Genomic DNA, 12921 nt, shown 5'->3' on the forward strand with positions numbered 1-12921 from the left:
AAGGATCTAAAGGCTATTATACCAAGAAACCATACAAGCAAAAAGTGTGACATGAAAATAAATATGTAAAATGATAYAGACTGTACCAGTAAGAAGCACACCAAGCAACCATTGTCAAGAACGCATGAAGAACTGGAAAGCATTCTACAAAATGCACACTTGTGTCTTAGTATCACAGGAGTGACTAGAGAACCAGGAAAGCAGGTCATGAGGCAGCAACAATCCTAGACATACCAAAGATCTTGCACTTGCGAATCTTCAGGCAGGGAGCTTTCAAAAATTACTACCCCACAACACAAACAGTATGGCAGTGACCCATTACACAGACAGCCCTTAGACTGCAGGCTTTCCATGAGACCTCCAATTAGTTTCTCCCAAAACATCTACCTACTGGAGTTTAACAACCAACAACATATTTTTAAAAAATGTGCCACCTAAACACTAATTAAAGTAACCACTTGATGTAGTGAGCATAAAAGYTCTGAGAAATAAAGCAATCTCATCTTCAGCCATGAGGCGTCAAAACCCTTGACATCCAAACACCTTTACCCATAGATGAGTATCAGTGAAAGTGTCATTCCGTAAAACTTGTGAAAAGCAGTTTGAGTAACAAAGTAGCCCTCTCCCCTCCACTTGAAAAAATGATGCACTAATACAGCTATTGATGGCTAAGAGATGAAAAACAGAACCTCAGTATGAGAAATACACCAACATGCTCTGTGAACTATAACAGAGCTATAACAGAACTATAACTATTTTGAAAGCCAAGCCCATTACCTGCCCAAAGGCAGCGGATTCAGAATATGTTAATATATTGACAACAGCCAAGGAACACTGCAAGTCTAAGCASAACTGTCTTCCCTCAAGCTGCTACTCTCACCCCAACCAGTTTCATCTTTTCATTTTATTAAAAGAAAGATTAACCTGATGATGAATTAACTCCTTCTTTTTGTATCTGTCAATTCCTCTTGCTCTGAATCTCGAAAGATTTGCATTAATATTTTTCCCACTAAACTGCAAGTTCAGAAAATCTTTTCTACATGACTTTCTGTTCCCATTTTTCTAGGCTGAACTCTGCCGGGTTTATCCTAAATTATCCTGGTCTCCCTTCAGTCATTTGATACTCCAAGACTTTAGACACCACAAAAAAAAAAGCTTTTTGCTTTCATTAGAGCATCATATACAACCACCACTCTCTTTAATCTCATAGTCCTCACTTCATCCTAGCTCCTTATTAATACTCTATGTATTGTGCATGTGTCAGAGGACTTAAATGCAACCTTTAGGCTTGAACMTACATATTCTTCATGCCCTGTTCAGCGTAAGATCAAAATGTCCCCACTACATCAACACAGCACATTCATGTCCATGCAGACACAGATGGGGGGTTCTGAGCAAAGACGTGGAAAATTACTACCTTCATGCCCATAGAGAAACATGTTTCTGCTTCACAATGTCTAGTGCAAAATAATAAAACATCTCAGGCTATCAAGACATACTACAAAAYTACACCCTGTTAGTTAACAAGAAGCACAGTAAACTCGAGTCAAAAGAAAAAAAAATAGTGTTTTATTAACTACCACACTGTTATAATACACTTTAAACGTACAATAAGGTAGCCTTTAAATTTGAGGTGGTTTTAAGAATAACAAATGAACAGATTTCCAAATGTTTGTAAATAGGTGAACTGCAGTAATTATTGTTGTACATTTTTTGAAAATGGTATAGCACTTACAGACTGGCTATATARCTTCATTTTGTACATTTTCTATAATTGAAAATATAAACAGTAATTAAAAAATAAAAAGAAAATTCAGCATAATAAAAAACATATATGTTTATCAGTTAAATGTACTGGATACATACAATTTTTAAGGGAAGAAGCAAAAAAGGAAAGATGGCTGATATTTAAATGCAGATTGACTAACCAAAAACTAAACAACAAACAAATAAAAACCTCATAAACCCCCTAGTTCACTATGACTATATCCATATGTTTGGGAGTACTGTCAATATGGAAGTGATTTTTCTTTTGTATTTGCATATGTTATATTTTACTGGTAATTTACATGATGGCTTTTAAGGCCCTGGCAGACAGATGATTTTTTGGAAAACGATTTGATAAAAATCACTGCTGAGACGCAATACACCTTATTTTTGGTCCTCCAATGTTCAAAAGAAGGGATATACTTCACTATAACATTTGCCTTACCACCCAAATGCTTCAACCTATACATATTTATTTTTCTTAACATTTTAAGCTTTTTAAACATTGGTTATATTGCCCACCTTGGTTATTGAAAGAATATTAACAAGACATCATTTTGGCAAATTAAATCTTAAACATGGCTTTTCAATAGGATTTAAAAGGTGACTATCCCTAGAGTTCCATGTTAAAATGTAGTTTGCAAAATCTTACAAGAGTAATGCTTAAAATATTGTACATAGTTACCCTAATTAAAATAATTAACTTCAAAATGACAAGTTGATGAGCTAAGTAAAGCCTACACTATGTAACATTTGCTTGGAAACTTGATTTGTCAGTTATGCATAATAAAAATTCCAGTCATCAAGAAAATTACAAAATTTCTTTTATCATAATGTGATTTCTTTTCACCCATCAACTTCTTTTATCTTACAATAGATAAATACCAACATGTTCTCATTTTTTTTACACTAAACCACACAGGATTGATGCATTTGGTTAGACTACCATTTCCATCGTTAAATTCTTTTTTTTTTTTTTTTAATATAACTTGGTAAAATTTCATCTCTTCTAGATTCCAAAAGTACCTACAAAACCCATGCAATTTTACCATTTTAATATACTATGGAATATCATACAAAGTAAGGCATTTCAGTGTCATGTATAACCAAGTTACTGTCAATCCAAAAAATTTTTGCACATCAATAAAAAGATATCTAAGAACTTAGGAACAATATTCTTCTCACTACTGTATAAAAATAACCACAATTAATAGGTATCTTGTGTAATATTTACTCCATTGTCTCGTTTCCCGAAACTGTGACAAGCTGTAAAGGTATTTCAGTGTTGGTAAGAATATCCTGATTGCTGGTGCCAGATGTATTAACAGTTCCTATTCCTGAAACAGAACCTTGTTGAATATTTGCAAGGATAAGTGTTGTTCCTCCTGCAGTAATCAAAGTATCATCAGATGTTGCTTCTACTGATGCCAGCACTGTACTGCTAGAGTGAATACCTTTTTTATTCTGATGTGTTTTAATGTGTTTGGCAAGATGGTCACTTCTCATAAAGCGTTTTGAACATTCTGGACAGACAAATTTCTTCTCACCTGTCAAAGAAGAAAAAAAAAAACATTCAAGACAATTAAACTTACTACTTTTAGAGTCAGAATTCTAACAAGAATTATACTGAGGAAAAAAACGATCCAACATGATAAACTTTTGTGTTACAATTTTTGACACCCATACAAATCCTTTATATAAGAACTGATTTGATTTTYTGTCTGTCACCAAGTTTGGGGAGATCTTTCAGGCCTGCTAGAGAATAYAGCCATCTTAGATCCTCAGTCTGCTAAGTTTCACTGCAATAATTATCAATAAATAGCTTCTAGAAGGAGAACAAAACCTACCAAATGATGGACAGGAAATACTGTATGACCTAGAGTAGAATCACACTTGCGACTGACACACAAGATCATAAGGTAATTCAGTTTTGAAAAGACCTCTGAATGTCTGTATCCTGTTCTCTGTCTAAGCAGTCACCTGTRAGGTCAGATCTGGCTGCTGAGGAATTTATGTAGTTTTTCTGAAAACCTTTAAKTATGAAGACTGCAGGAACTCTATGGGAATGCTCCTCCACTGCCTGGCTATTCCCACAATTATAAAGTTTTTTATTTATAGCTGTTCTGAACCTTTCTTATTTCAATATACATCTGTTGTCTCTCATCCTTCAATCAATGCACCATCAGGCAAAGTAACTTTGTCTTCTTAATGGTGGCTTTTGCAGGTAACCAGGAAATTACTACTAAGCTCCCCCCTGCCATTACTGTTCTCTTAGTGCTACAGCCCTTCCTCATAGGGGAGATGTTCCAGCTTCCTGATCATCTTGGTCACTCATCAGTGAACTTAATCTGGTCATCAATGTTTTTCTTAGACTGGGTGCTGGAAACAAGATGCCATATTCTAGATGCGGTCTAACCAGAAAAGAGATAATCACTTCCTTGTGACCAGGCTCTTTGCTTCTGCTGATGCAGCTCTGGGCATCATTKCTGCTGGCTCTTGATCATGTTCCACTTGTCTATCAAGACTCCCAGGTACYTTTCAGTAGAGCTGTTTCCAATCTCTCCATGTCTGGCCTGTGTTGTTCTAAGTGTTAATTCCATCCCAGCTGCAGTACTTTGTGACTATTCTTGCTGAATTGCCTAAGGTTCCTGTTAAYCCATTCCTTCACCCTCAGTCCTGAACAGCAGCCTTGCCATCAAGTRCACTGACTCTTCCAGGTCAGTGATAAAGATTTTAAAAGAGGTCTAAGGACAGATCCCTGCAGTTCTCTACTTTTCACTGGGAGGCAGRTACACTAGGAGCCATTAACTACACCCTCCGAACGCGCCTTTTTAAAAAACCATCCATCTGTCTATACAGACAAACTGTAACAACCCAGCTTGGTTTCAAGCATCCAAAACGTCTACACAAAAGCACACCATTAAGAATATGGAATATTTTTCACAGACATCCAAAGACATTTTTCTAAGAAATGTAAATACTGATAAGCACAAAAATTAATTATTTATGAGTTTTTTAAAATACTATGATTTTAAAGGGTAAACATCTGGTAGAATGCAAATATGGATTTAGTTTGCAGGGAAACAGGAAAAACAGACAATAGATTTTAAACTAGCTGCTCCTAGCCAAAGTGGAATATCTACATTAGTTTCTTTTCTTAGTATTAGACAGAATGGGGAATGTGAACCTGAAGTTCCTAGTGGGTGGTCTAACCACAAAACTAAAAGATTTGGAATGAACCACCAAGATTTTAGCAATGATATCTTATCTCCAGGCCACCTGGTCTCTTGTTTTCCTTTTTCATTTTTTCATTTTTCTTAAGAAAAAATTATTGACATTTTAAGATAGAAAAAGAACTATAATCTAGTTCAAACAAATTAAATTCACTGCTGAGCCTGAAGCAAAGTATTCTGATTAAGCCACATTAAATATTACTTTAAATGTCAGTTTTGAATCAAGAGGTGGCTGTTTTATCTCCTCAGACCTACTAAAGATTCCGGAGTGTATAAATATCGATAAGTATTAAAGCATTTTAGAAACGTAAGACTGCATTAAAATCAATCCAATTCAAAGATCAGTTCTCCTCTTAAAAAGTTATTTATCCAAGCCCTGTCCACAACACTCCTTTGGTTAAATAAACTAGAATCAAAGACTGGAAACCTGTGTGCGTTCTTCGGTGTCGCTGGAGCTCATCGCTGCGAGTGAACCTTTTGCCACAGAACATCCAATTACAAACAAATGGACGCTCTCCAGAATGCCAGCGGAGATGAGCTCTCAAATGCGAAGTTTTCCCATACACTTTGCCACATCCTGGTATGTGACAAATGTGTTGTTTCTTTTTTCCCAAGTTGGAGCCTCTGTTTAAAAAAAAATTAAAAAGAGAAGTTATTCATTCTAATACATTACATCTAAATACTGGTCATACATATACATGGGGCTACATGTACCACACTGGAACTGCAAACCAACCTGAGCAGCTTCACATTTTTGTTTCAAATGCAACTGAGTTCCAGCACACTCCATAGGATGCTGAAAATAAATTATGTAATGCCATCCCAACTCCACAACAAACTATAAATGCAGCTGTGTGTGAAATGTATGTGATAGAAGCATAATCCTTTTTAGAATCATYCATGTATATGAAGTTGGAAATACAGTTATTACAGGAGTTTGTAYCACTTTCATGCTGAAGTGGCCATATTTTACATTTCTCCAAGTTTCAGTTTTTACCATATCAAAGATAATCTTGGCAAAGAAAAACAGAAATTACTGCAACTGTCAAAACGGACACTGGAGATTTGGCAACTGGGTAGAGAACAGATGGGACTTCTGGCATCTTGGGGAAACCTGAGAATTATTTTGGCGTTTGAAGACAAGCATATTAACCTGAATGCTTTCACTAAAAGAGGTGGAAGCTGATCTTGCTGACATTTAAATTAATTCCTTGGTTTTTTAGTTTAAAAAAAATCCATCACAATGAACACAGAATTCATAGATCATATAATCCAGACTAGTGAGCTTGACGCTTATTTTAAGATGCTGTCTCACTGTAATGGTAGGTGATTGGTTCAGGGGAAGCACCTGACACAACAGCCTAATATTTTTTTTTTAATCAAATCACAAGGGAGAGATAAAAGACCCAGAGAAAAAGATCAGTCTGGCCAGTGCAGGGCATCATAATTGATTTTAGCCAATTTAAGTGTTTGCTGCTGCTAAAAGGGGCACTTGAGTGAATAGGTCTGGCTGACAACACAGCTATTTGAATGGTAAATGCTGGTACAAGGGAGGAGATTGGAAAATGCAGCCAAGCTTTGGGCCACCTTATTCATCAGCAATGTTAACTTAAAACACCCTAGGTGGATTCTGAAATCACGGTCTTTGACGCTCCATCCTCCATGACTTATTATACAATTTTCAGTTGCCTCCCAAGGCAATTTTTTCCTTTAAACTGGGTGCTCAGCTTCTGGTTTACATTTAATGAAGGTTCAGAGTGAAGTGCATACACACTTCAAGGAGCTAGCAATTGCAGTAAGCATTTCTACACATGAAGAGAAATTAACTCACTCTAAAAACTCACAGTATCTAAAGGGGATTCCAGCCTTATCACATATGTACCTAAAACATTACAGACAGTCCAGAAAAGTWAGGAGATAAAATCCCAYKAAGTTCTAGAAAATGTTTTTAAGAAATCTCAACRTAGAGCAATCTTCATAATGCTTCATTAGTCATTTTGTGTCAGAAGAAAAACCGTCACTTTTACCTATTTATTTGTCATGACGAATCAAAGTTTCGATACCAGAACAAATTCAATGTCAGCAGAAGCAGAGCCCAGAAGGCTTTTGATCCTGCTGTTGTAGCAGGGKAATTGTACAAGTAAATTCATCCTCACACTTTCTCCAAATGTGCTAGTGTCTTCCCTCCCACAGTAATCAGCACAAATATTTCGTAACTTGGCATACTATAGTATACAAATTGGGTGAAAACACATCAAAATTCCCTTTGAAAATTTTAAGATGCCTAAATCAATCACCTGAAATTTCTTCAGTACACCTTTAGTCTAGACTAAAGGAAGCCAAGGTTCAACTCATGGTCATTACTGTGCATATGTGGTTTAAATACCTAATTCTAAGCAGCTCACCTAACTGGTGACAGAATTCCTTAGCAGACTCYGAAGTTCCAAGTGAGGGGAAAATTAGGGATCCACAGAACAAAACCCACAATACTACTGTGAATTAGCAACTAAGTGTATTTATTCTACACAACTTCATATGGGCATCTGCATGTTTWCTTCACGTGTGCTCTAAACTGACAGGATAAAAGCCAAACTCTAWCTGAACACTTTGCAGCTGTGACAGTCTGGCACTATGCCCTAACACATCATGGTAAGAGGCCTTTCTTGCTGCACTGGCCAATAGCCAACATCACTGAATAAGAATATGACTCCAGCCTACTCCTTGAGTGRAGCCTTTAAAAGAATTAATATTAAAGTATTTCCACAGCACATTTTAACTTTACAAAGATTGGAAGTGACGTTTCTCAATAACCAGGCAGACTGCCACAGTTCCAGCAGGAAACATCCACTGAGAAACWGGACTTTATATTCAGCAGTACTTCCAGGAACAACATGAAGTATTTCAAGGGTAAAACACACACTTATTATTTTAAGAATGCTGATTTTAGAGCTACATACCTGGAGTGTTACTCAGAACCACTATAACCAGTTCCACTATAGAGCAGACAGGAGTAGTTATATCTCAATGTAACTCCAGATACAATTGTTAGAAGGGTGAAATCTCTAGATCTAACTGAGAGGAGGTTATACTTTCTACTTCAGACATCCTAACTAGAAGCCTAATACATTCTGTTTGGAATCAGGGTCATCCTTTGAGGCATGTCTCTCTCCCCACTTGCTTATTCCCCATTTACTATATAAGCTTGGGGCTAAAAGGTGTTAATTTACCAATCCAATACATTATCATCTTCCTTCCCTTTCCCTCYCACCACGTAAGGCAAAAGTAACAGTGGCGTTCCACTTCTGAGAACTCTTACAAATCTGAGGACTGCAATGTAGTTCAATTCCTGTACTGAGAGTCAAAACAAAACCCAAAAAGCCAACAACAAAAACCAGAAATAACTTCTCAACTCCACTCTGAACAGAAAACAAAAGAAAATGCAAGAAATACCAAAACCAAGGTTATACAACAGATGAAATTATGGTCAAGTCTGCATATGTGAAGCCATGTTACTACCTTTTCCTACTCCATTCAGAGCATAAGAACATTAGTATTAATTGAGTGAAACATGATTCAGTTTTTTTACATTGATTTAAAGTGTTTTTCTTGTTTTACTAGTTACGTATTATTTATGTACTATGTTAAATACAGAATTATTCATTTCTTCAAGGTTTTTTTCCTCATCATGGGTACTGACAATACTTGTAGTATCTAAGYAATTCAGAAACATTAATGACTTTATCATCTTAACATTTAGGTATGGTGGGCCTGAGCTAGCCAATCACTTTGTACATCCAACTATGAGGTAGAAAGAGATCAAGACCAAAACTGTCAAACACCCACCAGCTTGAGATGTCAAGYTCAATATAGCAGAAGAATATTTTCTTAAGGGTACTGTAGATGTTTACAGTTTCTCAATCAACTCCTTTACAGCAATGAACATGGCAATTCTGCAGTAGAACAGGTGAGGTATACAGACTCCAAAACTTCAGAACCCTATTGCTTCAGTTCTGTATCTTATTTCCTAAATATTTCCCAATTTCTGCAATAAGTGAAGCAGGTGACAATCATTACACAGCCCTGATTCACTCTGTTTGTATCAAGCCATCCCATCCACTGAACGGCACTGAGATCATATGAAAAAAGTAGTATGCAGTGAAGTAATTAGAAACCAAGTGATAAYGTATATGCACAAGGGATTAAAGTAGCCCAGGATATCTTAAGTTAAGCACTTGATCAATTTATAATTTTTTTAACTTTAACACCACTTTAAGAATTATGAATGCTATCTGAAAGCATTTACAAAAGCAAACGTCTCAGTTTCTGAAACTGCATCGGCAGAGTTGAAAGACAAATCAAAATTCAGAATTCCAGCACTAGGGATAAACAGGTAACTCTACCAGCTATGGAACATGATCAACACTCAAACATTCCTCCAACTGGGCTTATTCCTTTATCCTAAACTCTAAAGGAATTCTACATTCTGGTGGGAAAGTTGCTCTAGCAACTGTAAGCACTTTCACGCTTTTTCTGTTTCCACACCATTGTCTCCTTCATTATCCTGTTTCTCTTCCAGTTCTAATTCTTCTCACATCCCGACTTCTTGTCCTACTTTTCCTAGTTACTTTGTATGTTTAACGTGTCCAGGCTTTCCTCTACAATAATTTCAGATCTCATCTATCTGAAATCTCTGTCCTAGCTCTTAACTCTTTCCCAAAATCGCATATCTGAGTTTTCAGTCAGACTACACCCTTTTCCAGACTTCCTAACAATCTCTCAAAAACATTCTCTCTTGGGTTGAAACTTTAAAATTTCATTTTACAGCAACTCCACTCAGAAGGAAGAGGATTGTACAGCAGAGATTTCTAAATTAAAGCCACTGTAACTTGGAACAGAGTCTGAGGGAGATCAAACACGTGGAATCTCTGTTTCCTAAGAGTACAGGCAGAGCAAATCAGAGTTTTCTCCTGAAATGAAACAAATCTCAGCCCAAGGTGTTCTTTGGGCAGATTTTCATGGCAGAGGCAGAGTTCACCAAGAACTTGGAAATGTCTGTGCCATGTTGCAGTGAACTACACAYTGAAATTTAATAAGAGGAAGCCAACAGATAAAGATGTTCTATAAYATGCAGAGATATTATCACTTAAATGAGATGCACAATAATAAAGCATAGATTCCAATACAACACTGAAATTTAATGAACTGGAAGTTAGTCCCTCTTAGCCAAATCTCACTAACTTTGAAAACAGACAATTCACAATTTGTTATTTAGAGTTATTATACAAACCTTGTTTTACCTAGGAAACCAGTGAATAAAAAAAATAGAAAAACTGTATTTTTGTAACACTACAAAGCAATTAAACTGTGGAAAAAAAACGCTCAATCACTGAGGAAATGCAGAAACACAGGATTTAATCAAGTTCKTGATATAAGATAGGAAACCAATCACAGATGCGTAAATTCCAAAATACTTCATTTTTGTATTTTTAGAGCAATGTTTTATCCCTCTCACTTATACGAGGTGACACCTAACTCCAGATTTTTTCAACCGATCTCAACAGCATAAGTCAGAAAAAATGGAATAATATGCTTTTTCATTTGCAAACCCAAAAATGAAAGTGGTGGTCCTTTATTGCATAAACTGTTTTGCATAAGCCTCTAGTTTCCTCTCATTGCAGACAACTGCTGTWAATAAAAACTCCTCTTTTTCTCGTTCATTATTTGTTTTTTATCATTATATACATTATATGACATTAAACTTTACATACCTTCCACCACCTTCTTTACAGTTGGGACATGTACACGCTACTCGTCGCAGTCTTTTTCCCTCCTGATGTGGTTGGTCCCCTTCCTCATCTACAACCTGTACTCTCAAATGTGTTAGATCATTAGTATTCAGTGTAGAATCACCACTGAGCTGCCACTCTTCTGGGTCAGGATCCTCTTCTTTAATCCTAATATCTGAGAAAAAGAAAAAACACAGATCCATAAGTAGCCCATTAAATAGACAAAAGGAAACCATAATGATCAAATCTTTTTACCCTTGAGAACACTATGTCAGTCAAAAGTCAATGCGCTTACATGCATACTGCCATTGTTTCTGTGCCCTTGTAACCTGTAATGTATTTTAKAAGTTTATCATACTATACATTTCAAAGTTGAAGATAAGCTATAATGAAGTATTATCGTTTAAGTTTGAACTGCTCTTGGTGAGGGATGCTGTCACCAGGGGAATATTGCTTGCTTTAAACYTGGGAAAAACTGAGGAACAAGAGGTTGGACAGGGGTTGAAGAAAACATAAACAAATGATCCTGAGTAGCTATTCCTTTTTCCACAGCATTTCCCAATTAGTGTTACATGCAGTAGAAACAGCCTTCTTCGATGGTCTTMAGAAGCTTTCAGTATGCACAGAGATATACAAAGTATGTGACAAATCGATCTAATAAAAGGTTTTCATCTGACAAAGACAAAGATACTTAAGGAAAACAACTAAATTAATGTTTTTGTTCCATTTTTCCCTTTCCACTTGAAATTTATGTCTTTTGCACAATACATAGAAAGGAAAACATTTAAGAGTGTTATTCAGCACTCTACAGAAATAAGCAACGCATGAATCACCTCAACGTTTTGATATACCAGTAGTCAAAATAGGTCTTAGCAGTTTSCTGGATGCAAAAAGACCTCCTAATTATTCCTTATAGGACAGACATTTGCAAGTATGAGTACCCTCTCCCTACACAGCATTCATTCAATCTAATCCAAGAATTAATTACAGCATCGTAACAACTGTTTTAACAAATTTACATTTTAATAGGAACATTTTTCCCCTCAAATACTATTTGGTATTCYCAATGGGCCTAAAGTCTGTATTTCAAAAACAGACAGTTTGTATATACCAGATTAGAAAACTAAACCCCATCCCCTTCTTTTGCTCAGTAGAGTAATTTATTTGTATTTTTTCTGTGAACGTGATTAGCCACTAGCACAAACTAATAAGCAAACAACCATAATTTAGTYGGGGCTTAAAAAATTTATTATTWTTTATTTTGCTGAAGCTTCAAAATAACATCTGTGTATCTTTCTGGACATATTCAAGAGACTTCTTTTTCAGCAAAACAAACTCAATTATCATGTAGACTTTTAACCTTAAACACTGAAACCTTAACTAAGCATTGTGGCCACTCTAAGTTTTTTCTAGGAGTCAGTGCATCAGCTATCATCTTTAYAATGAAGACAAAGCTGCACAGACTGCCTGATAAAACTCAAGAAAGACTGTGCTGGGTCATATGACAAAGAGCATCCTGTCCCAGTAGAGATCAGGAAAGAAAGSAATGACAAAATATGTAAAGAGTAATAATTACCTGGTCTACCTTCGAAATCACCTCCAGCATTCATCTGTTTAGAGACAAAGGATATAGCTACACAAAAATTTGCTTGAGGCTAATAACATCGCAGCCCAGTCATTCCCAATACCACAGTCTGCCTTTCTTCTGCACACATATAACCACATGCTGGACTGTCCTGTACCCTATATCACTGATATAATCAATAGTTAAAGAAATTCTCTAGGAAACCACTGCATTGGGAAAAGAATTCCAAGTCAAAACCAGGGAAGTCTAGAATATTTATCTGGTTTGGCTACAAAAGTCAGTGCTAGAAACTAAGTTTGTGCATGACAATGACAGGCTCTGAGCTGTGAGAATCCAGGAGCAAGCACACTCACTTCTGCTGGTTCTTTACACACGTGGTACTGCTGTGGTAAGCTTGCCCCAAAGTCACCTGCATGCTGAAATTCACTGTCACCATAACAAGCTCACAATTTTAGACAGCACCACAAGGAACATCTTTCATGTGAAAACCTAGAAAACCTGCGCAACTTCTGGTCTTCTTCATGACCCACCAAACTACCTAACTACAATT

At 36.4% G+C, this 12921-nt stretch overlaps 1 protein-coding gene across 2 annotated transcripts in view; it reads right to left on the bottom strand.

The window, feature by feature from the left end:
* Positions 1-1546: 1546 nt before the first annotated feature.
* Positions 1547-12921, bottom strand: part of SP3 (Sp3 transcription factor) — a 33940-nt gene continuing 22565 nt past the window's right edge. For both annotated transcript variants that reach the window (XM_057363675.1, XM_057363674.1), the window contains 3 exons: positions 10769-10961; positions 5428-5624; positions 1547-3314 (listed from right to left, as the gene is read on the bottom strand). In XM_057363675.1, coding sequence (XP_057219658.1) covers positions 2998-3314; positions 5428-5624; positions 10769-10961 — 707 coding nt within the window. In that variant the 3' untranslated portion in view covers positions 1547-2997. The remainder of the gene's footprint in view (positions 3315-5427; positions 5625-10768; positions 10962-12921) is intronic.

Source organism: Malurus melanocephalus, unplaced genomic scaffold (genome assembly GCF_030028575.1).
Source record: "Malurus melanocephalus ecotype Western Australia unplaced genomic scaffold, MMel_1.1 scaffold_30, whole genome shotgun sequence".
NCBI classification, from domain to species: Eukaryota; Metazoa; Chordata; class Aves; order Passeriformes; family Maluridae; genus Malurus; species Malurus melanocephalus.